We start from the raw sequence: 19,984 nt of genomic DNA, 5'->3' as shown, positions 1-19,984 counted from the left end.
GGGCACTGGGATGGGTGGGGGCTGTGGCCCCTCCCGCAGGGCTTGGCTGGGGGGGCTCCTGCCTGGGGGCCCCTGTGGGAGCCCCCCCAATACAGAGGCGGCGGCAAGCTGCAGGTTTAAAGTAGAACTCATCCAGAGGGGCCAGCCAAGTCACCTAGAAACCCAGAAAGAGATGGAGCTGGTTCTGGGGGAGGAGGGGTCAGCAGAGGAGGAGTGGCCCTTTGAGCCCCTTTGCCCCAGGCTCGCACACCCTCCCAGGCAGTGCTGTGACCTCAGCCTTCTCCCAGATCCCCATCATGTTGTTATCCAATGCTAACCTAGTGACTCTGCTTGCATTTGGCCCTGGCACTGTGGGGTGTGATTATTATGTACACTTGAGGCCCAGAAAGGGGAAGGGACTTGCCCAAAGTCATACAACTTGTTAGGAGGATTTCAACCTTCTGACTTTCTGTCTCCATTTCCTGTGCTTGAGACAGTTGGGGAGACAGGACCTGTGATCCCTGTCTTCTCTCACCAGGGCAGAGGCATACCCCTCAGAGACCCAGGGACCACCAGATCTCATTGGAAGAACACAGTCGGGCAGGGGAAAGGTTGGCCTCTGCTCCTACAGGCCTGGCTTCAAATCCAGCACTTGCTGATGGCACAATGTGTTTTCTGTGCCTTAGTCTCCTTGTCCAGAAGCTAGCAGTTGGCAGAAGATGAAATAAGCAAATAGGTGGGAGAACTCCATCCCCCCCACACACACCCACACATACACACAGTCTGACATGAGGAAAGCTATGGTGTCATGAGGGGGAAAGGAAAGAGCACCAGCCAGCCCCAAGACAGGGGACCTTTCCAGCCACAGCCAGGGTCTGAGTTGAGTGGGTCTGAATCTTGGACCCTCAGCCTCAGACACAGGAACTTCATAGAAGCATTAGGCAGCAGCTCCTTGGAAAACAGGCGGGTAGCCTGTTGACTGGGCTTGGGACTCTTTTTCCTTCCACCCCCATGTCTCCTGAGGCCAAGGCAGCACCCCCATTAGAGGGCTTCTTCCTCCTTGGACACTTTTCTCCTAGCCTTGTTAATGGTAATGGGGTTTCTCGGCAAGCAGTAATGGTGGAAGGAAGGCAGCCCTTCCGGCCTCTACCCTCGATTAAGGGAGTGCTTGTGGCCCACGGGATCCTCTCCAGGGCCTTAGCCACATTCTAGTGGGAGGGGGCCAGGACTTGGGAGGGTGGGGCTCAGGAGCCACAGCCTGAAGCTGGAAGGCTGAGGAGCAGCGCCACACACTTCAGTCCCAGGAGGGTCCAGGAGGAAGAACAAAGCCTGGGAGGTAGGCGCTGCTATGCAGTGAGCTCTGGGCCCAGCTACTGGGCAGAGGCAGGATCTGAACCCAGGCCTTCCACTCCAAGACTAAGGCTCTTGGAGGGAGCAGCCCCACCTCCAAGGCTTCGAGCCAGCATGCCATCTGTACCCTGTTCTTGGGGTGAGTGCCATGGGAAGGCACTGGATGGTCAGGGGAGTTGGCCCCAGGAATTTGGGTGTGCCTTGGGGGTGGCATGGAAATGCTAGAGGGAAAGGCAGAAAGGACATGCTCCAGAGAGCCCTCAGAGGAGCACCTCATGTTGGACTCAACTGGAGACCTTCACACCACCCCCAGGGGACAGGAAGCTCAGTTCTCAGGGTCACCCACTCCCACAGTAGCTGCTGGGCATAAGGGACAATTCATGTGTGTCCCTCCTCTAGTCCATGAGCACCTGCAGGCCCAAGTCAATACTGGGATTCAGAAAGAGCTGCCCTGCCCTGGCAGGGTGAGGTGAGGCATGGTGGGAAATTTGGACTTGGGTAAAGAGATGCTATTAGGCAGGGATTGGAGCAGGAGGTCAGGCTCTGATTGGGTGGCCCTGCCTAACTAGCAAGAGCAAGGGTCAGCCCTTCTCTGGCTAAAGCCTAAGAAGCTCACCTCACCCTGACATATACTGTTCACAGTCTATTTTCTCTTCATCCACTATAGGGTAAAGGAGGAGCCTAAAGTCTTGGGTTCTTGTTTGGATGCAGGACCAGCTGTGTGACCCTGGGCTGATCTATAACCCTCTCTGAACTCTGCTTGAATGAGGACTTCTTCCTCCAGCATCCAGAGAAAGGGTATCTGTGAGGGGCTGGGACTTTCTGCCTCTTGGATCCTGAGACCTTGTTTGGAACTCCAGAGGGTGATCCTGCTGTTATGGAGACAGCCTGGGCTGGGCTGCACAAGCCAGTTGAGTCCAAGGGAAGATGGAGAGGGAGCGAGTAGAGACTTTAAATTGAGTGGGATGATGGGGGTTGATTCATAGAGCTCAAAATTTCAGCTCCCCATTTATCTAACCCTGTGACTCAATTAATCTCTGTTGTATAGCAATCCGATTTCCCCCAAATTTTCCTATTTAATCCTTGCCACTTCTGAGGAAGTCAGTCATTTTGGCTTGCTTTTATTTATTTATTTATTTATTTATTTATTTATTTATTTATTTATTTTGAGATGGGGTCTTGCTAAGTTGCTCCCACTGGCTAGCATGAATTTGCAATCTAGCCGCAACTCACCACACCTGCCTACTCATTCTTTCACTCAGTTATTTGTTTCAACAGTGTGGAGCATCTTCTAAGACTGACAGTTCTAGGTGCCCGGTTTCTGCAGGCCCCAGGTAATTTCCTAACACACGTGGGTTTGAAGGGGAGCCGGCAGACCAAAGCCTGGGCGTCAGCAAAGTCCACATAGCTAGCTCTCTTCTCTCCTGCAGCTCACCACCTAGAAGTGGGAGACACGATGAAGAAATGAATGAGACATTTTAAAGATGCAGACAGTCAAAGGGGTAGGGAATAGGGTGCACAGCCTGCTTAAGGGTGGTGTGCGAGACAGAGGGGCTTCGGGAGCTCCAGCTGCGGACTGTGTGGGGGTCCGAATAAACGTGAATTCTGGGCCAGAGTATTACCTTCATTATCCTGAGTCCTGGCTCCCCGGCTCACCACCTCTTTGCGCCGGAGTTTCCTTCCCTGTACGCGCTTCGGTATGCCAAGCCGGGGAGGGGAGGGGGCCCACACACAAGTGTGCTCCCCGGGCGGCTCCACCGGGTGCAGGGCGGCCACGCGGGGCCCGGCCGCGAACTACATTTCCCACAATGCCGCCCCCGCCGCCATCTCGGCCGGTGGGCGGTGGCTGCCCGGAGCTGGCCCTTCAAATGAGGGGGGGGGCACCTCCACGCGGGACTTCTTCAGGGAGGGCATGGGACCCCGCCAAGTAGGTCGTCGGGCACCAGGGCAGGTCCTGCCCGCCTTCCCATTGCCCCTCTGTGGAGCTGCGTACACGTGTCTGCCCGCGCAGAGAAGAGCACTCGCCCCTTGCTGGCCAGGGGTCGGGGGTCCCAGATGTCGGAGTCTCCCAGATTGCTCCCCAGACCCTGCCCTACACACAGTGCCCACGTCCCTCCATACCTAGGTGGCCCCAGTTCCTGCTGCACGGAGGACAGAGACAAGGTTCAAGGACTAGGGTCCTGGCGGAAGCGCGAACCCCCAGGCGCACAGGATACCTAGTTTGTGGCTAGAAGATTAAATTAGGGGTGCAGAGAGCCAGGCGAGCCAGGCGGAGACCCCTTCCCACTAGGCCCGCCCGGGTCCCTCTCCAGAGGCGGGGTGAGAATGAGGGGGCCCCGACAGGGCTGGCCCTTTAAGGGGGTGTGGTCGGGGGCGGAGGAAGGAGCGAGACGGGAAAGCAGCTTCGGCGGCGGCGGGGCGGCGGCCGTGGGGGACAAAGGGCGGGCGGATCGGCGGGGAGGGGCGGGGCGCGGCCAGGCCCGGGGGCTCCGCATGCTGCAGCTGCCCCCGGGCGCCCCCGCCGCCGCCCTAGCCGCGGAGCCGCGCGGACCCGAGCCCGCAACCTAGCAGGAGCCAAGGGTCCGGAGCCGGCCGGCGGGCGTCCGGGAGGCGGTGGCGCAGGGAGGGGCCGTACGCGCGCACGTGGCCCCGGCGGCCGCCATGGCGGACAGCGGCCCCGCAGGGGGCGCGGCGTTGGCAGCCCCGGCCCCCGGGCCGGGCGGTGGCGGCCCCGGCCCCCGCGTGTACTTTCAGAGCCCCCCGGGGGCCGCGGGCGAGGGCTCGGGCGACGCGGACGACGAGGGCCCAGTGAGACGCCAAGGGAAGGTCACAGTCAAGTATGACCGCAAGGAGCTGCGGAAGCGTCTCAACCTGGAGGAGTGGATCCTGGAACAGCTCACGCGCCTCTACGACTGCCAGGTATGTTCCCCACCCCGCGCGACACCCTAAAGTCGGTCCTGAGCCGGCCTGCTCCTAGCCCTGCTTTCCGCCCGCCTGTCATTCGAGTCGGGGTGTCCCGCTTCGGCAGGAACCGCTCTCCGCACCAACCCCCGCCCCGCGTGTGCTCTTTCTTATCTGACTTAAGTCTCTCAGACCCAGCCTCCCTCGTGCCACTCCCCAAGTCAAGCGAGCTGTCCTCAAAGAAGCTCTGACGGATTGCCTGGCCTTGGACAGGGGGCAGGGCCAGCCTGGGTGGCGGTGGAAGGAGGTGTAACCTGCCTGGAGTCAGCTTTGGACCCCAGTTAAAAGGCGCTGGTGGGGGTACTGTGGAGGGTCTCGATTGTTTAAATGGGCTAGCCTGGAACTCCATCTTGTGGGGGCAGGTCAGCCAGCTCTGGGCTCTGGTTCTCCACCCCATGACTCCCTATTTGCTCAGAGGGTGACTCAGGCCCCAGGGGGCAGGGTGGGGGAGTGGGCTTGCCCGGTGCTGCCTACCCTGCTCTAGCCTGGAGGTGGAACGCAGCTGGCTCCAGGGTAGCAGCTTCCTGGGGAGGAGGGGTGGTGGGCATCCCCTCCCTCCCCCAAAGCTTATGCTCTTTGTTTCCCCTTTACCAGACATGGGTCCTTCCCCTGACCCCTCACCCTTCACTTCCTCCTCACTCCCAGGAAGCTGTGACAGGTGTTTGGGGGAGGGGAGGGGGGCTGTGATGAACTGGGACAGCTGGCACTACCAGTGCTCTTAGTGAGATGGGGGCCCGGATGCTGGGGAGACACATCTGCTGGGTTCCCAGTCCAAGGTCCCCAGCTCTGGCTGTCTGGCACCCTGGGTGCCCAATGGCAGGGACAGGAAGTCCCCCCCCACATCAGGCAGTTTGCCTTGGCACAGGCCTGATCTGTTTTCCTTTTCAGAGCAGCTGCCATCATCTGCTTGGCAAAGGGCTGGTCTGCTCCTGAAACAGGCAGGGACTGAAACCTGCCAGCCCCTCACACCTTCTCTCCCAACTCAAGCCCTTGTCTCCCTCCTCCCCCACCCCCACCCCAGGAAGAGGAGATCCCAGAGCTGGAGATTGATGTGGACGAGCTCCTGGACATGGAAAGTGACGATACCCGGGCTGCCAGGGTCAAAGTAAGAGAAGGGCTAGGGGGTAGGGACAGTGGGTGGGGTGCTGCCAGGAGGCACTGTACCTTGATGAAGCAAGGCCCCAAACCAGGCTGCCTTTGGTCTGGATCTGCCTGCTCTGGGACCTAGGGCCTCAACTTCTGCCTCTGAAAACTAGGGCTGATGGTCCTTGCCTAGCAAGGACCCCCCTGTGCTGCAGGTGACCCCAGCTCCTTGGAAGTGGTGTGAGCTCTAGGCCTACATCCCTGAGAGCTCACTATATACTTATCCCCTCACTCCCAGGAGCTGCTGGTTGACTGTTACAAACCCACTGAGGTAAGTGGTTTCTCCAGATGGTGGGGTGAGGGGAGCTTGGGGGCCAGTCTTCCCTAATGCCCCCTTCCTATCTAGGCCTTCATCTCTGGCCTGCTAGACAAGATCCGGGGCATGCAGAAGCTGAGCACACCCCAGAAGAAGTGAGGGTCCCTGGCCCAGATGAACAGTGGCTCCCACAGGACAATCGCTGCCCCTTGACCTCGTAGCAACAGCAATAACGGGGGACCCTGCAGCCAGGCCTGGTGCCATGAGCAGGGCTCTCCGTGCCCCTGGCCTAGGGGTCTTTTCCCTTGCCCCTCAGTTTTCCATTTTTGGGGTTTTTTATTGTTATTAAACTGATGGGACTTTTTGTGTTTTTATATTGATTCTGCGGCGTGGACCCTTTAATAAAGCTAGGATATGCCTTTGGAGCAGCTAATTACAGGCTCAGCTAGTCTTTTTTTGTTTTTGTTTTTGTACCAGGGATCGAACTCGGGTCCTTGTGCTTGCACTGCAGGTGGTGAAACCACTGAGCTAAATCCCCGGCCCAGAACGAATTTCTTTTTTTTCTTTTCTTTTTTTTTTGGGTACCGGGGATTGAACTTGGGTCCTTGCACTTGTGCAGCAGGCGAGGAAACCACTGAGCTAAATCCCTGGCCCTTTGGCTGGTCTTTTAGGCTGCTCTACAACTGCTGTCAGCTCAGCTTCTCCCCAGGTGCCTGCAGGCCTTCAAGGGCCATGTAGCCATGGCGATAGCCCAGAGCTGGCTACCAGACAGGCACTGGAAGCGGCTGGGGAGCAGTGTCGCAGGCAGGCCTCAGTACTTTTATTCTCTCTGGACAAGGGTCGCTATGCCAGTAGGCCCAGACCCTGAGGCTCTGCAGTCAGAGGGGAGGCTGAGGCTTTTGGGGGGGGGGGGGGAGATCCAAGGTCTTGTACATGCTAAGCAAGTACTTTAGCCACTGAGTTGAGTTATACCCTACCCCTGAAGCTGTGGTTTTAACCTAAGTCTCTCAGGGCCCACAAAGAAACACATGGTCACTTTTTGGGCTTTTAAGGGCTTTGTTTTGTTTTGTTTTTTAAACAGTCTGGTCCCTCATGCCCCCCCACCCCCGCCCCTCTGAAGCTGGCTACAGTTCTGACCGGCGCTCAATCTTGAGCAGCTCCACTTCGAACACTAGGGTCGCACCACCTGGAGGGAGAGGTGGGGTCAGTCTGGAACCTGGGCTCCAGTGAGAGGTATGGGGGTATAAGAAGGGGTATTACCTGGGATCTTTGGGGGAGCTCCCCGCTCTCCATATCCTGTGAGAGATGCACAAGAAACAAAGTGAACCCAGGTATGGTGGTGCATGCATTCAGCATTCAGGAGGACTGACTCAAGTTTGAGGTCAGCCTGGTTTACATAGTGAGTTCAAGGCCACCCTGAACTACACAGTGAGAACTTGTGTCAAAAAAAGAGAAAGAAACAAAGTAAGGTGGGGCCAGGCCCCCTTTTATAGCTCAGCAGGGAGGGGTGATCTTGCACCCTTGAGAGGGCCAGAGTGGAGGGTAGGGCAGAAATGGGAGGGGATGTCAAGAGTCTGATGGGCCAGCTATAGCACAGGCACTACACCTGAGTGCCCCATCTTGCCCTGTTCCTGCTGCTAGACAAAGCTAGCCTTGGAAGAGGCATGTACTATAGTGAATGGATAGAGTGGAAACCAGTGAGGCTGAAGCCACCTTCACCCTTCCCTCAACACACCCTTAACCCCCATCCCCCAGGAAGAGCCTCTCACCCAGCTCAGATGGGATCACCAGCTTCCGCTTTTCCCCTTCACACATCCTGCAGAGCAACACATCCTTAGCATATGGCAAAACCCAGGCTCCCAGACCCCCTGCCCCAGCCCCAGGCTTGCCTCCCAGCTCACCTCCTCAACCAGGACCATGCACACCCTGGCCCACTCCCAGACTCACCCCAGCAGCCCCTGGTCCCAGCCCTTGATGACCTGGCCTGTGCCAAGAGAGAAGACAAAGGGCTGGTTCTGGGGCAGGCTGCTATCAAACTCTGTCCCATCTTCCAGCTTTCCCTGTGGGATGATGGAGAGACTAATGATGAGGAATTACTCTTGACACCCCTCATTCATATGCTCTCCCCACCAAGCAGGCCCCCATAGCACTGGTGGCTATAATCCTGTAGGAGACAGAGCCTTGGACAGCTCACAGTACCGTCATGCCTACTGGTACCCACCCTGGGAAGTAGACAGTGGTGAACACTGGGAATAGGCTTAGAAGCAATGGAGGATTTGCCCACCATCACCCACTTGGTTGGGTGACAAACCAGGCTCCCAAGTCCTTTCTGGTCCCCATAAGCCCCACCCACCAAAGAAGCTCCACCCCCTCACCGTGTAGTGCATGTGCAAGACGTCTCCCTTGCGCGATTTGATAGGACAGTGGTCCACTCGCTTCTTGACCCCGATCTGCAGCTTCCGTTTGCCCTCGGACCCCGTGGCCGTGGCACTCAGGCAGATGGACAGTACTGTCAGGACCCAGCTCAGCCTCATGTTTCTGTGGGCATAGACCCCGACCGACCGGGAGGAGGGTATGGAACACAAGCAGGATCCTGGAAGACTGAACCCCACCATACCTTGCCTGCCCAAGGGATCCCCTCGTCCCAGATTACCACCCTCTCCCCCGGACTCCATGGCCACACTTACCAGTGCAGTGAGAAGGGGGCTTGGCCGAAGACCCCAGCAGCAGCGAAGGGAGGGGGTCAGGGGAGGCCACAGCAGCCAAGGCCCTGCCCCTCTGCTCACCCCCAGACCTTCCCTCCCTCTTGGTCTCCACCTCTGCTCTTCAGTTCCCACCTGTCCCCTTACGCAAAGTCCAAACCCTATCTGGCTGCACAGCAGTTGCCCTAACTGGGCGGCCCCACTCACGCCACACCCAGCTGCCCCCTGCCCAGCATACCCACACTTCTGCAGCTGCCGCGGGGGGTCGACCCCGAGGCACCCATACATCCCCGCTGGGCGGTTCCGGGGAACCTCGTTCCTCCGGAGGTATCCCCCAGCCCGCACCACTGTCTCCGCCTGGGGCGCCTCCCCAGCTCTGGGCCCTCGGGGGCCGTCGGGGCACCCAAACTGGGCCCGTGTCCGCTGGCCGCCGAGCCCGCTCCACCCACACCACCTCTCCCGGAGGAGTCCTCGGCCTACCGCGTCCCCAGGCACGGCCACCACGGAGACCGCCCCCGCGCGGACGTCCAGGGGCATTACTCGGACGTAACCCTTCGCTAGGTTCCTTGGCTCCGCCCCCTACAGAGCGAAGTCCCGCCCCCTGACCCGCAGGTCCGCCCTCAGCTGAACTAGACCTCTTTTCCTGAACCGGAGCCGCGCCACTCACCAGATGAAGCCCCGCCCCTAGTGCCTGAGTCCCGCCCCCCTCCGTCTCCAAACCCGAGGCTCCGCCCTCCACCAGTTCCCGCTCCTCCAAGGGCCAGGCAGCGCCCCCCAGCTGCCGAGCTCCTCCCACCTTCACCCGCTCAGATGTCCCAACAGGCTCAGTCCCACGTCCCGCCCCCAGTGCCAGGGCTCCGCCCCGTGAAGCGTGAGAACCCTCCCTCTGCGACATCTCCGGACAGCTCCGAACCCAGTTCCCGTCTCCTCACCACCTATCCCCCGTCGGCATGCAGAGCACCGGCCCGCTTCTGCCCGGCCTGATCCAGCCTGCCCTCCTGCACCCCGGCTCCCCCCAGCCCGGGCTGTGGCCCCCTCTCACCTCCTCGCCGCGCCCCCGGAGTCAACCCTGCTCGTGCTGCCGCCTCTGCGCAGGCGCGTCCTCGAGGCCACCGGCCGAGCTACGCCGCCCTCCCTCATTGGATCTTGGGAAACCCGCTACTGCGCGGTTTAGTCCTTGGCTCCGCCTTCGTATCGCCCCGTGATCTTGCGACACTTCCGCTGGAACTGCACTCTGCGTGGTTCGAAGAATGTGATTTTGAAGAGGGCCAAAGACACCTCGGGCGGACGGAGAGGACATTCAAGCAGGCGTGGGTTCCCCGAGGGGGTCTTGAGACGCCATCTTATTTCGCCCCCAGTATCTCCCACTGCTACCTTGCCTACCTCAGGGTCCGTTGGCTGCTGGGGAAAGAGCCGGGTTTTAATAATAGGTCTGTCACTGCTTGGCTGTGCGACCTTGACCATGTTCCTTTGCCTCTGGTAAATGTGCTTGAAGGCACCCACCCGACAGGTCCCCTGTAAGGCTGAGCCAAAGTGTAGTTCCAGGCCTTGCCTTGGAGTGGGGGGCCCTTCCCTTCTGAGCACGCAGGCCTGGTGCAGGCATGGTCAGGACTGTAATGGTCAGACGGGCCACTTCCTACACCAGTTATTTTCAGGCACCTCAGCGTGCACCAGTGCCCATTACTGTAGACATCCATTAACTGATGTAACAAACTTGAGAGGCAGCTAATCCCGTGCTGACTCCTAGGGAGGCAACTTGAGGCAAGGCCCCAGACCATTTTGCCTTTCTGAGCCTATTTGCTTAGTTATAAATGGAGGATAATCACAACTTGGACCTTGGACATCAGAACTGAGGATAAAGCCAGGAGATACATGAGAACCTTTGTGCAAGTTTGTCTAGGGGTTAAGTGGGTGCACAGGTGTTAGCTGTAGGTCCATATGACCATTAAAGTTGAGAAAATGATTTGAAAGTAGTGGGCTGGGATGTAGCTCAGCGGCCCAGTGCCTACCAGGCAAGCTCGAGGCCCTGAGTTTAATTCCTGGTACCAAAAAAAAAAAGAAACCAAACCAAAAATGATTTAAAAGTGATCACTATCAATCATTGTCTCTCAAAGCTTAACCCAAATCCCTCCCTTGGGCCCACCAAGATCACAAGCACATCCCCAAACCCAACACTTCGGGGAAAGCCTCCATTAGGGTGGCTATTTTGGGCTTTTTTTTTTTTTTTTTTTTTGGTACCTGGGATCGAAACCACTGAGCTAAATCCCCAGCCCTTTTGGGCTAACTATTCCAGGTTGTGCCTTAGCAGGGCCAAGCACTAGTCCTGGTGGCTGGCCCCCAGCACTGGAGGCCACAGGGAGAAGTTGGAGGGTAAGCTTTGGTCAAACAATTCAGGAGTCAAGCAGCATCAGGTGAAGGAGCCTGGAGGTGGCAGAGAGGGGAAGGTGAAGACTGTGGGTTGAGGTGGGAGGAGACTGTCTCCTAAACCAAACCCACTAGCCACAGAAAGACCTTTGGTACTTCCCTTTAAAGTAGAACGGAGTGAGGCTGGGCGAGGAAGGTGTGTGCTTTAGAGCCCCACTGCAGGGAGCTAAAGCAAGAGACACTTAAAAGTGCTACCCAGCAGGGAAAACAGATGGTCTTTTTCTACTATGTAAAGACAGACTTGAACTTGTCTGGAGCCCAACAACCCTGACCACAGCAATCACTTCTTCTCTCCATCTGCCTATGTGGAAACTGAGGTTCAGAAAGGGGCACCCAGGAATGGTGACCCACTCATGTAATGCTAGCTGCTTAGGAGGCTGAGGCAAGAAGACCACACATTTAAGGCCAGCCTGGGCAATTTAGCATGACTGTCTCAAATAAAAAGGTAGAGTCCTTGCCTAGTATACACAGGGCCTTGGGTTCGATGCCAGCACTGAAAAATGAGTAAATAAAAATTTAGAAGGCTAATGATATAGCTCAATGGTAGAGCACCCCTGGATACAATCTCCCATATCACAAAAAAATACATTTAAAAAAAGAGCTGGGTGTGGTAGTTTACACCTGTAATCCCAGCACTCACAAGGCTGAGGCAGGAGGATCACCTTGAGTTCAAGGCCAGCCTGGGCTACTAGCCCCTGTCTACATAGTGAGTCCCTGTCTCAAAACAAACAAGCAAAAGGCAGTAAGAACCAAGGTCACTCAGCATATTGGGGTCCTACCCCAAGTTTATTGGCCACAATGGGCAGAACCCTTGTGATAAGCAGGGTGTAAGGATTCCCATGCCCATTGATGCTACCAGGGAAGTGATGAATCCATGACCCAGGCTCTACTGGAATCTGCTGGGGGACCTTTGGCCTCACTTCCTCCATCAGCACAGTTAGTGGGTAAAACCAGGTCTAGGAGGCAGTGATGCAAACCAGCCAGCCTGGATAGTGACAAACAGTGACACAGGGATAGCTCCTTCCACCTCTTTTATCAGGGTTGGGGGAAATCACAGTTTTCATACCAAAGCCCAAATCCTGTGATTTGCAGAGGTGTGGGGTCTTCTTAGGGAGGGAAGCAGGAGCCAGGTGTAAGATGGTCACATGCACAGGGTGGTTGAAAATGGAAACGGCACACCACCCTCTCCCCAAACTGGGACCACATCTCATCAACTTTGTCAGAAGGCAGCCTTGGGAGATAAAGGACAGCAGGAGAGTCCTCTGAGAGGCCCAGGCCTAGCTTCCAACAGGATCAGGTCTTGGGTTGGGCTAGTCTCAGGTTCCCCTTTCTTCTCTCATGGATGTAACATATGAGGCAAGAGGCCTCACAGTCTGAAAAGCAATGTGTCATCTTCGAAGCTTCCGGCACCTGCGGAGGGGAGGAAGAGATCTGTTCATACTGGCTGAGCTCAGCCCCACCACCTGTTGACGGACTCCTATAAACTTCTGCCAACCCCATTCTCTCCTGATGCTCCTGGGAAGCCCGCTGGCCTGAGGCCACCTCATGGCCTCACTGAAGAACACAAGGGTGTTGAGAAACACTGCTGACAAAGGTGCCCAAAGGTTCCAACACATCCCCTGGTTTCTCAGAGCCCAGTGGAGCAATGTCTGTCACAGGGGCTCCTGAGAAGGTCCAGTGCTCTGCAAATTTCTATTCTAGGCAGATGTCCCCACCTCCAGGAGATGTCTGGCCATTCAGAGATGATGTCAAGTGGTCCCGACACAGGCCCCAGCATCCTGCACCAGCATCACCTCTTTTGTGTCTGATTTGCCAATTCAGATGTAGGCAGAGGTTATAGTCCTTGGTGTTACACTGACCCCAGTGCCAGCAGACAGTTGGTAAATATTTGTTAAACACATTCAGCAGCTTCTCCTTCCTGGCCCTCCTCCCACTGGCAGGCTCACCCTGGACTTACCCTAGGACACGGCTTCAATGCCTTCCTAGAAAGGTGCCCCCCCCCGACCCCCACCCAGTCTGCTCACCTGCAGGTGTCTGGGTTGAGCTCTAAGCCCCACCCTTGGCAACGGAGGAAGCTATGGCGTCGGCATCGGCAGTGGCAGGTCCAGGGATCAGGGTGCTGGCGGCGCTGGCTGCAGCGTGGGCAGAGGGGCCTGGGGCTGAAGTGGGATGGGTGATGTCAGCTGGGGAGGGTGCTCCAGGGACAGGGTCCCAGCCCGGAACAGAGCGGGGCTGGGGACGGTGATGGGGAGTGGCAGCCCTAGGAGGAGAAGCAACACGTATGGGGAGAGAAGGAAGAATCTTCCCAGGAGCTTAGGGCTGGGCAGGGTGCACAGATTTGGAGAGTAGAGGAAGAGATGGGGAGGACAGGTTGGGGGTAACACAGGGGAGGGGACCACAGGTTCGTGACTCACTTGTGTACCCCCTGGCCCACCCACACATCATATCCTGGGTGCTAGGCCTGGGCTCCAACTCCACTTCTACAGGAGCCTGAGAGACTCACCTGTCTGACTTCATAGCACTCTCTCTTTTTTTTGGTCTGAAAAGTAAGAAAGACAGACAAAGACAAAGAGAGGAGAAAGATCAGAAAATCCAAGCATCCTGCTCTTTGGCCCCAGATCCCAGACCTACCTCTGGCTCCACTTAGACACCTGGTCCCCACTGGGGCACTGCCACGCCCGACACCCCCCATGCCTGTACTCTGCAAGCTCAGAGGCTGGGCCTGGCTGGCACCTGCATTCACATTGGCTGTGTTCTTCCAGGGACATCTCCCCCAGCTGACTGCTTGGGTACCGGATCATGAGGACCTGTGCTCGGGAGAAGAACATGGACAGACAGTGATAGGCTGTGGGCTGGAGAGAATGGCTCCTCCAATAGCCAGGACCCTGGTGGCCAACCTCCAGCCTCCTGTGTGCTGCTCTTTGAGCTGGCCCAGCCCCCAGAGCACCACTGTCCCTCCAGCCTGCTTGCCCCACCTGCCCTGGTACCTGCATTCGGACTTGGTGCTGCCCAGTGGGCACGCACTCCAGGCCGTCGTCAGGGCAGCAGCCACCACAGCGCTGCACAGTCATGCAGCTGGGCACCAGTTGTTTGGCCACAGTACCCATGAGCTCCATAGTCAAGGGCACCACCACCTCCCGAGGCTGGCAGGTGGCACGCGCATACACATCTATCCATGACACCACTGTGGGCAGACCCATAAGGGTTAAATCCCCACTGGATTTCCTGCAGCTGCTCCCAGAACCTGTCTTCCCCAGTCCCCGGGTCACCCTCAACTACCCCCTCTTCTGCCCTCTTCACCTGTCTTTCCCAGCCCTGTTTGTTGAGAACCCAGCAACCCCTCTGCCTCAACTTCTTCCTCTGTGAAATGGGCAGAAAGAATAATAGTCTGCATCTTACAGGAGAATTGTGATTATGCAAGATGACAGGCATTCAGAGCCTGGAATCAGGGCATGGGGCAAAACCACTTAGTACTGGCTGATGCCAAGTTACTGTAACTATTACCTTTCTTCTGGTGGCCAGGGCCATCAGGCTGAGAGACCGGGGCCTGTGGAGAGAAGAGACCTGGACCCCAGGTGCACTCTAGGAGGGGCTAGCCCCATGCCTACCCTGGGGCTCTGCCCTGGAATTTGGAGGCTTCACCTCCTCTCTGACATCTTTCCAGATTGCTCTGTCCCAAAGGCCTCACTACTAGCTTTACCTGTCCTCTCCTGGCCACTTGGGACCTGCTGGGGGCCTGCGGGTCTGGTCAAGAGAGGGCCCAGTGGGCACGAACCAGGTCCTGTAGGCAACAAGGCAGCTCCGCCCCGTGGCGGTGCCCAAGGGAAGGGGTGGGGCGGAGGAGTGGCCCAGGGCTGGGCGGGCGAGCCAGCCGGCTTGGAGGGGCACCTCCCAGGGGATGCCCAGGGCCCCCCGAGTGTCCGAGCTGGAGGACAAGGCCTCTGGGCGCCTCCCCACTTCCGCCAACCTTGAGAGGGCACGGTGGGGTGGGCGGGCCGTCGGGGCCCCGCGTACCTGGGCAGGGGCCAGTTGCAGGATCGCGGCAAGGAGCAGGTGGCGGAGCAGGGGGCGCATGGCGCCCACGGGGGCCGCGCGCCGGGGGCACCCGCATTGCCCTAGCCCGGCAGTGCGGGGGGCGGCGGCCCGAGCCCCATCACGCCGGCCAGGGCACGGAGGGCGGGGGCCAGGCGCAGGGGGCGGCTCCTCCGCAGCCCCCTCCCAATCCCTGAGCGCAGGCAGCGCAGCGCGGCCCGCGCGGCGGCGGCGTCCAGAGGAGCCGGGCGGGCAGCGGACGGTGGCGGGCAACGGAGGCGGCGGGGATGCGGGGAATCGGCCCGGGCTGAAGGGCGGGTGGCTCATGTGACCCAGACACGCGCTACCCACCAGGAGCGGGGAGGGGCGGAGCAGAGAGGGGACGTACCGCCCAGGAGGCCGGACTCCGGGGTAGCCGCCCTGGAGGGCGGGGGGCGCGGGCAAGGGGTCTGAAAAAGCGGACCAGACCACAGCTCTGAGAACTGCTTTATTGCACGCGCCGTGGGAATAGGCCAAGCCTGGGCTTCAGCGAGGAGCGAACGTCTGCGGGCCTAGAGAGCCCCTCAGGGGCCAGCGCCAGGGGGCACGAACCCGGCGCCTGGGGAAGCCCCAGAGGGCGGCGAGTGCAGCCTCGGATTCCGCTCCTGCTGGAGCATCGCTCGGTTGGCCCTGCAGGAGAAAGCACCAGAGCGGTCGGGACGGGGAGCTAGGAGGGTGGTGCCAGGACTGGCAGGGACAGGACAGTGGGGACAGACCTGGCCCGGGCCCGTGTGTCATTGTAGATGGCAGTGATGATCCGGTCCTTTTCATCCATGAAGCTGCGGTGCATCTGCTCCAACTTCCTGCAAGGGGGTTGCCGTTAACCAAGGACTTCAATTTCTGTGGTCCCTGCTATCCCTCAAGTGCTGCCCTCTCCAGGGTCTCTCACAGCTTTCCATCTGTAGGGACCCCGGTGTGTGTCTGTGGGGAGGAGAGGAGCACCGAATAGCCGGGGCCTTCCAGGGTCTCATTGCGCCCTACGTCCCTGGCTGTCCTGCTGAAGGCACTGAAGCAGCTCTGGTCGTGGGGGTGGTCTCCCCTCGAGGCCAGAAAAGAGTCCTGCCTCTGTCTCTATCACTGAACTGGTCAGGCTACTGGCAATGGGTGCTGGCTTCTGATTATCTTTGCTGGATTTACTAATCTATATCATGGTGTACATGAGAGAGTGGCAGGGGACACCAACAAACATGAGGACTGCCGCTGGGGAAGCTCAGTCACAATGCATTTGCTTCTTTGCATAATACTTGACTCCAGCCCTCCTGGCAGCTAGCACCAAAGATTTACATTCAAATTATGAAAAACTGAAAATGACATTAGCCCTCCTTGCAGTACTGCCTTTACTAAGTAAAGAGAGGCTCCAAATAGCAAGGTCATGCAATCCTAGCTTGAGAGACAGCATGCAGGTCGAAGCATGCTGTGGCTGGCTGGCTGACCACACTAGGCTTCCCCCACCTTCCAGCTTCTGCCACCACCCTGGGGAGGACAGGGATTCACCTGAAGGCAACGTAGTGCAGCCCCATGCCTGCGAGCATGAGCAAGAGGCAGTACCCCAGCACCTGCTGGTTGTGTTTCTGCTGCCATCGCCATGACTCAGGCCCCTGTGGCCTCACACCATGAAACTGGGCCCAGTATTGTTCATTGGGGGGTGCCCAGGAGCTGCTGGGAAGCAGAGGGGGGACCATGTGGAGATGAGGCTCTCCAGGAGACTTGGGGGTAGCAGCAAGTGGGGGCAGGACTGCTGTACCTGTGTGTTTGTCTGGCAGACCTGGGGTAGGCTGTGGTCCCTGGTGATTTTGAGGGGCTGGCTGAACAGAGCTGGTTGTCGTAGCTTCGGCGGCTCTGTTCATGGCTGAGCACGTGGTAAGCCTCATTCAACTCTACAAAGCGGCTGTGCAGGGCTGGGTTCCCAGGGTCTCTGTCAGGGTGCAGCTGGGATGGGGCAGGACTTCCCTTATCTCTCTTTCCATGTCCCTTCCCAGGACCCATCCTGATGAGATCTACCCAAAAGGGCTCTATCACTCTCAAAGGCCTTGTCTGGGCAATGATCCCTCACCCTTAAGACTAGTTGACCCCTCAAGACAGCCAGAACATCAAGAAGCACAGACACCTGCCCTCTCCCCTCATTTAAGCTCTCTCCCCACTGCCAGCCCCCTGCTGTCTCCATATGTCTTAGTAGAGGTTTCTCAAGAGCAGAAGTCCAGAAAAGCAAGCCCAGCCATGAGGCAGGGTCCCTGGTTCCTGCACCCAGCCATTCCTCCTGCTTAGGCAGAGCTTTGAGCACCTTCCATCCCCATGGGGGAATGTGGCTCCCACCAGAAACACAGGTCTACTCCTGGGAACTTGGAGTGCACCCCTGCCTGGCTCAGATGTCCTCTTCCTCCCTCTCCACCTCTCGAGGACTCATACCTCTTTGGACTTGGTGAAGAAAGCTCGTTTAACTTCTTCCAAGCTGGCACTAGGATGCACACCCAACAGTTCATAATAATTACTGGGGCCAGACCTGTGGAGGGAGACCCAAACTTGCAGGGGTTGAGGGTAACCCTGCCCTGATCCCTCCCAGGTGGGGATGCATTGGGACTGGATTGGGCCACACCCTTCAATTCAGCCTTCAGGAGTTGTGTTGGCTGAGGCAGATCCCAAAATACAGCTATCCCCAGATTACTCTTCCCTTTGGGGGTGTTTTGGGCATTGTCCAGATCAGGAGTTCTCAAATGTAGTCCTCAGACCCTGGCACCACAGACAACTGAAAGCTCCTTTGTTTTTGTTTGTTTGTTTTTTGAGACAGGGTCTTGCTGCATAGTCTGTCAGGCCTGCCCTAAACCAACAGGAAAAAGCAAACAGGGTGCTTTCAGCAAACAACAGCAGCTTCCTAGTAAATAGGGCAAATGGACTCAAAATGTGGTTTACAACCGCCCTGGCACTGAGAAGTCCAGTAACTGTATACCCACATGAGAAGACCATCCTTGGGCATCCCAAGTCATAAAAATTCCTTATGATGGGGCTGGGGGATTTTGCTCAGTGGTTTAACTGCCTGCTTCGCAAGTGCAAGGATCTGAGTTCGATCCCCAGTACCAAAAAATAAAAAATAAAAATTCCTTATGATTATAGTTCCTTCCCCCAAATTTATATAAGTATAGTCCTCCTTCCCTGCTGGCTGCTATCTCTCTCTTCCAAGGTTAGCCCGTCCACTCACAGATGAAATCTTTCCCCACTAACTGCTAGAATCTCTTTGATTTTAGTCCCTGTTCACTGGAATAAACTTTTCTTTTTCTCACGACAAACAGGCTGTTTTTTTGACAAATGGATTCTTTATAACATAGTCCATGATGGTCTTGAACTCTATGTACTTCAGGCTGGCCTTAAACTCATGACAATCTTCTTGCCTCCATCTCCTGAGCGCTGGGATTACAGGTGTGCCACCATGCCCAGATGAAAAGTTTGTTTAAAAGAGATTACCAGGGCCAGGATTTGGCTCAGTGGTGCCACCACCTACCTTGCAAGCACAAGGTCCCGAGTTTGATCCCCGGTATCAAAATAAAAGAGAAGAGATTACCAAGCCTTACCTGAGAAGCTGGGGCAAGAGAATTCCTTAAACCCAGAAGTTCACGACTAGCCTGGGCAATACAGCAAGATCCCATGTCAAAAACAAACAGCTGGGTTCATTGTCACATTCCTGTAATCCCAGCTACTTGGGAGGCTGAGAGGGGAGAATCACAAATTTAAGGCCACCCTGGTGAAGTTAGTGAGATCCTGTCCCACAGAATAAAAAGGGCTGGAGACATGCCACTCAGTGGTAGAGAGATTACCTACTGTGCACAAGACTCTGGGTTCAACTCCCAGGGCCCAGGAATCTGCATCTTTGTACTCAGTCTCCTCCCTTTCAGTGGGTTACACACAGTGATCTTGACAACCACAAGAGCTGCGGAAAGCACTGAGTTTAACCTGGGCTCATTTTTTTGTTTGGTTGTTTTTCTTGGTACCAGGGATTGAACTAGGGTCCTTGCGCTTTCGAGGCAGGCATCGGAACCCCTGAGCTAAATCCCCGGCCCTAACCTAGGCTTATTTTTTTGTTGTTGTTTTGGGTACCGTACTGGGGATGGAACTCAGGGCCTCATGCTTGCTAGCAGCTTCTGTGCTGCTGAGCTACATCCCTGGCCCTTTGCTCAAATTTTTTCTTTCTTTCTTTTTTTCTTTCTGATACCGGAGATCGAACTCAAGCGAGGCACCACTGAGCTACATCCCCAGCCTGGCTCAAATTTTTGATGTGCCACTTAACTTGCTGTATGACGTTGCCCCCCCCCCCCCACGCTGGAAATTGAACTCGGCATTCACACTAAGCTACATCTCCAGTCTTTTTTTTTTTTTTTTTTTAAGACAATTCGGCTAAAACGCTAAATTGCCTAGGCAAGGTTCTAATTTTCAATCCTCCTGTCTCTGCCTCCCAGAATACTAGGACTACTGGCCTGCACCACCACATCCGGATGGGGGGAGGGGTGTCGTCTCCTAATCTCCATCTTCAGGGTCCTCAGCAGTTCAGGTGAGGGTTATCTGAGACAGGCCTGTAAGGCGTCTGACACTGGAGAGGCCATAGCGATCCCAGCTTGTAAGGCGGAGCCTAAAGGGTCAGGATTTCAACAAAAACCCACTCAACAACCTGCCTTGCCGTTCAACTCACCGCTGCCCTGAGGCCGCCGAGAGGAGCCGGGCGGGAGGGCTGTAGGGCCACAGCCGGCACAGGCGCAGGGGCAGCAGGGGCAGTAGGGTCGGCATGGCGGCGGGCGGGCAGCTGAGGAAAGGAGGAAAGGAGGCCACCAAGGTGGGGATGCATTGGGACCGGATCAGGGGAAACTTAAAGCGCTCTGGGGCCCGGGCCGGCGGAAGGGGCGGGGCCCGGGCCGGCGGAAGGGGCTTGGCCCGAATTTCTCGCCAAGGAAGACTCTGCGGAAAGCCCCAGGTCGGGATGGGGGGCGCTCCTTGGTCACGATCGGACCCGGACACCCCCGGCCCTTTCGAGAGATCCTCTGGGTCCCGGGCACCTGCAGAGACACTGCGACCCCCTCCCCACCCGGGACGATGGGGGGGACGAGGGAGGGGCCAC

At 57.3% G+C, this 19,984-nt stretch overlaps 5 protein-coding genes across 12 annotated transcripts; 1 reads left to right on the top strand and 4 right to left on the bottom strand.

The window, feature by feature from the left end:
* Positions 1–2,495: 2,495 nt before the first annotated feature.
* On the bottom strand, positions 2,496–9,579 carry Fkbp2 (FKBP prolyl isomerase 2). 2 transcript variants are annotated; one of them, XM_021264677.2, is made up of 6 exons: positions 9,434–9,579; positions 8,065–8,227; positions 7,637–7,749; positions 7,459–7,505; positions 6,950–6,985; positions 2,496–2,767 (listed from the first exon to the last, which is right to left on the bottom strand). In XM_021264677.2, exons 1-6 carry the CDS (start codon positions 9,529–9,531, stop codon positions 2,601–2,603), a joined length of 624 nt encoding a protein of 207 aa, XP_021120336.1. In that variant the 5' UTR covers positions 9,532–9,579; the 3' UTR covers positions 2,496–2,600. The 2 variants fall into 2 exon arrangements, with proteins under 2 accessions (XP_021120336.1, XP_004852585.1); XM_004852528.4 differs by lacking the exon at positions 2,496–2,767 and adding an exon at positions 6,726–6,875.
* Positions 3,699–6,053, top strand: Ppp1r14b (protein phosphatase 1 regulatory inhibitor subunit 14B). The gene is made up of 4 exons (XM_004852526.2): positions 3,699–4,248; positions 5,312–5,395; positions 5,672–5,704; positions 5,780–6,053. The coding sequence occupies exons 1-4, from the start codon at positions 3,991–3,993 to the stop codon at positions 5,846–5,848; spliced, it is 444 nt and encodes a 147-aa protein (XP_004852583.2). The 5' UTR covers positions 3,699–3,990; the 3' UTR covers positions 5,849–6,053.
* On the bottom strand, positions 8,389–9,393 carry LOC147829506 (uncharacterized). The gene has a single exon (XM_087205216.1). The coding sequence runs from the start codon at positions 9,284–9,286 to the stop codon at positions 8,516–8,518; it is 771 nt and encodes a 256-aa protein (XP_087061342.1). The 5' UTR covers positions 9,287–9,393; the 3' UTR covers positions 8,389–8,515.
* A 1,991-nt stretch (positions 9,580–11,570) lies between the features above and the next one.
* On the bottom strand, positions 11,571–15,213 carry Vegfb (vascular endothelial growth factor B). 4 transcript variants are annotated; one of them, XM_021264680.2, is made up of 8 exons: positions 14,830–15,213; positions 14,320–14,362; positions 14,116–14,175; positions 13,803–13,999; positions 13,549–13,622; positions 13,319–13,354; positions 12,840–13,075; positions 11,571–12,225 (listed from the first exon to the last, which is right to left on the bottom strand). In XM_021264680.2, exons 1-7 carry the CDS (start codon positions 15,172–15,174, stop codon positions 12,862–12,864), a joined length of 969 nt encoding a protein of 322 aa, XP_021120339.1. In that variant the 5' UTR covers positions 15,175–15,213; the 3' UTR covers positions 11,571–12,225; positions 12,840–12,861. The 4 variants fall into 4 exon arrangements, with proteins under 4 accessions (XP_021120339.1, XP_021120340.1, XP_004852589.2 ...); XM_021264681.2 differs by having other exon boundaries at positions 12,840–12,974; XM_004852532.3 differs by lacking the exon at positions 14,116–14,175.
* Positions 15,214–15,321: 108 nt separating this feature from the next.
* Positions 15,322–19,978, bottom strand: Dnajc4 (DnaJ heat shock protein family (Hsp40) member C4). 4 transcript variants are annotated; one of them, XM_087205217.1, is made up of 6 exons: positions 19,562–19,978; positions 17,293–17,386; positions 16,631–16,815; positions 16,381–16,545; positions 15,603–15,689; positions 15,322–15,516 (listed from the first exon to the last, which is right to left on the bottom strand). In XM_087205217.1, exons 1-6 carry the CDS (start codon positions 19,654–19,656, stop codon positions 15,411–15,413), a joined length of 732 nt encoding a protein of 243 aa, XP_087061343.1. In that variant the 5' UTR covers positions 19,657–19,978; the 3' UTR covers positions 15,322–15,410. The 4 variants fall into 4 exon arrangements, with proteins under 4 accessions (XP_087061343.1, XP_087061344.1, XP_087061346.1 ...); XM_087205218.1 differs by having other exon boundaries at positions 16,381–16,542; positions 19,562–19,796; XM_087205220.1 differs by having other exon boundaries at positions 16,381–16,542; positions 16,631–16,883; positions 19,562–19,769.
* Between the last annotated feature and the right edge of the window lie 6 nt (positions 19,979–19,984).

The sequence above is a fragment of the Heterocephalus glaber genome, unplaced genomic scaffold (genome assembly GCF_053883595.1).
Source record: "Heterocephalus glaber isolate CG9 unplaced genomic scaffold, H.glaber_assembly_v1.0 deba00000594, whole genome shotgun sequence".
NCBI classification, from domain to species: Eukaryota; Metazoa; Chordata; class Mammalia; order Rodentia; family Bathyergidae; genus Heterocephalus; species Heterocephalus glaber.
This window is presented reverse-complemented; position numbering and strand designations above follow the sequence as displayed.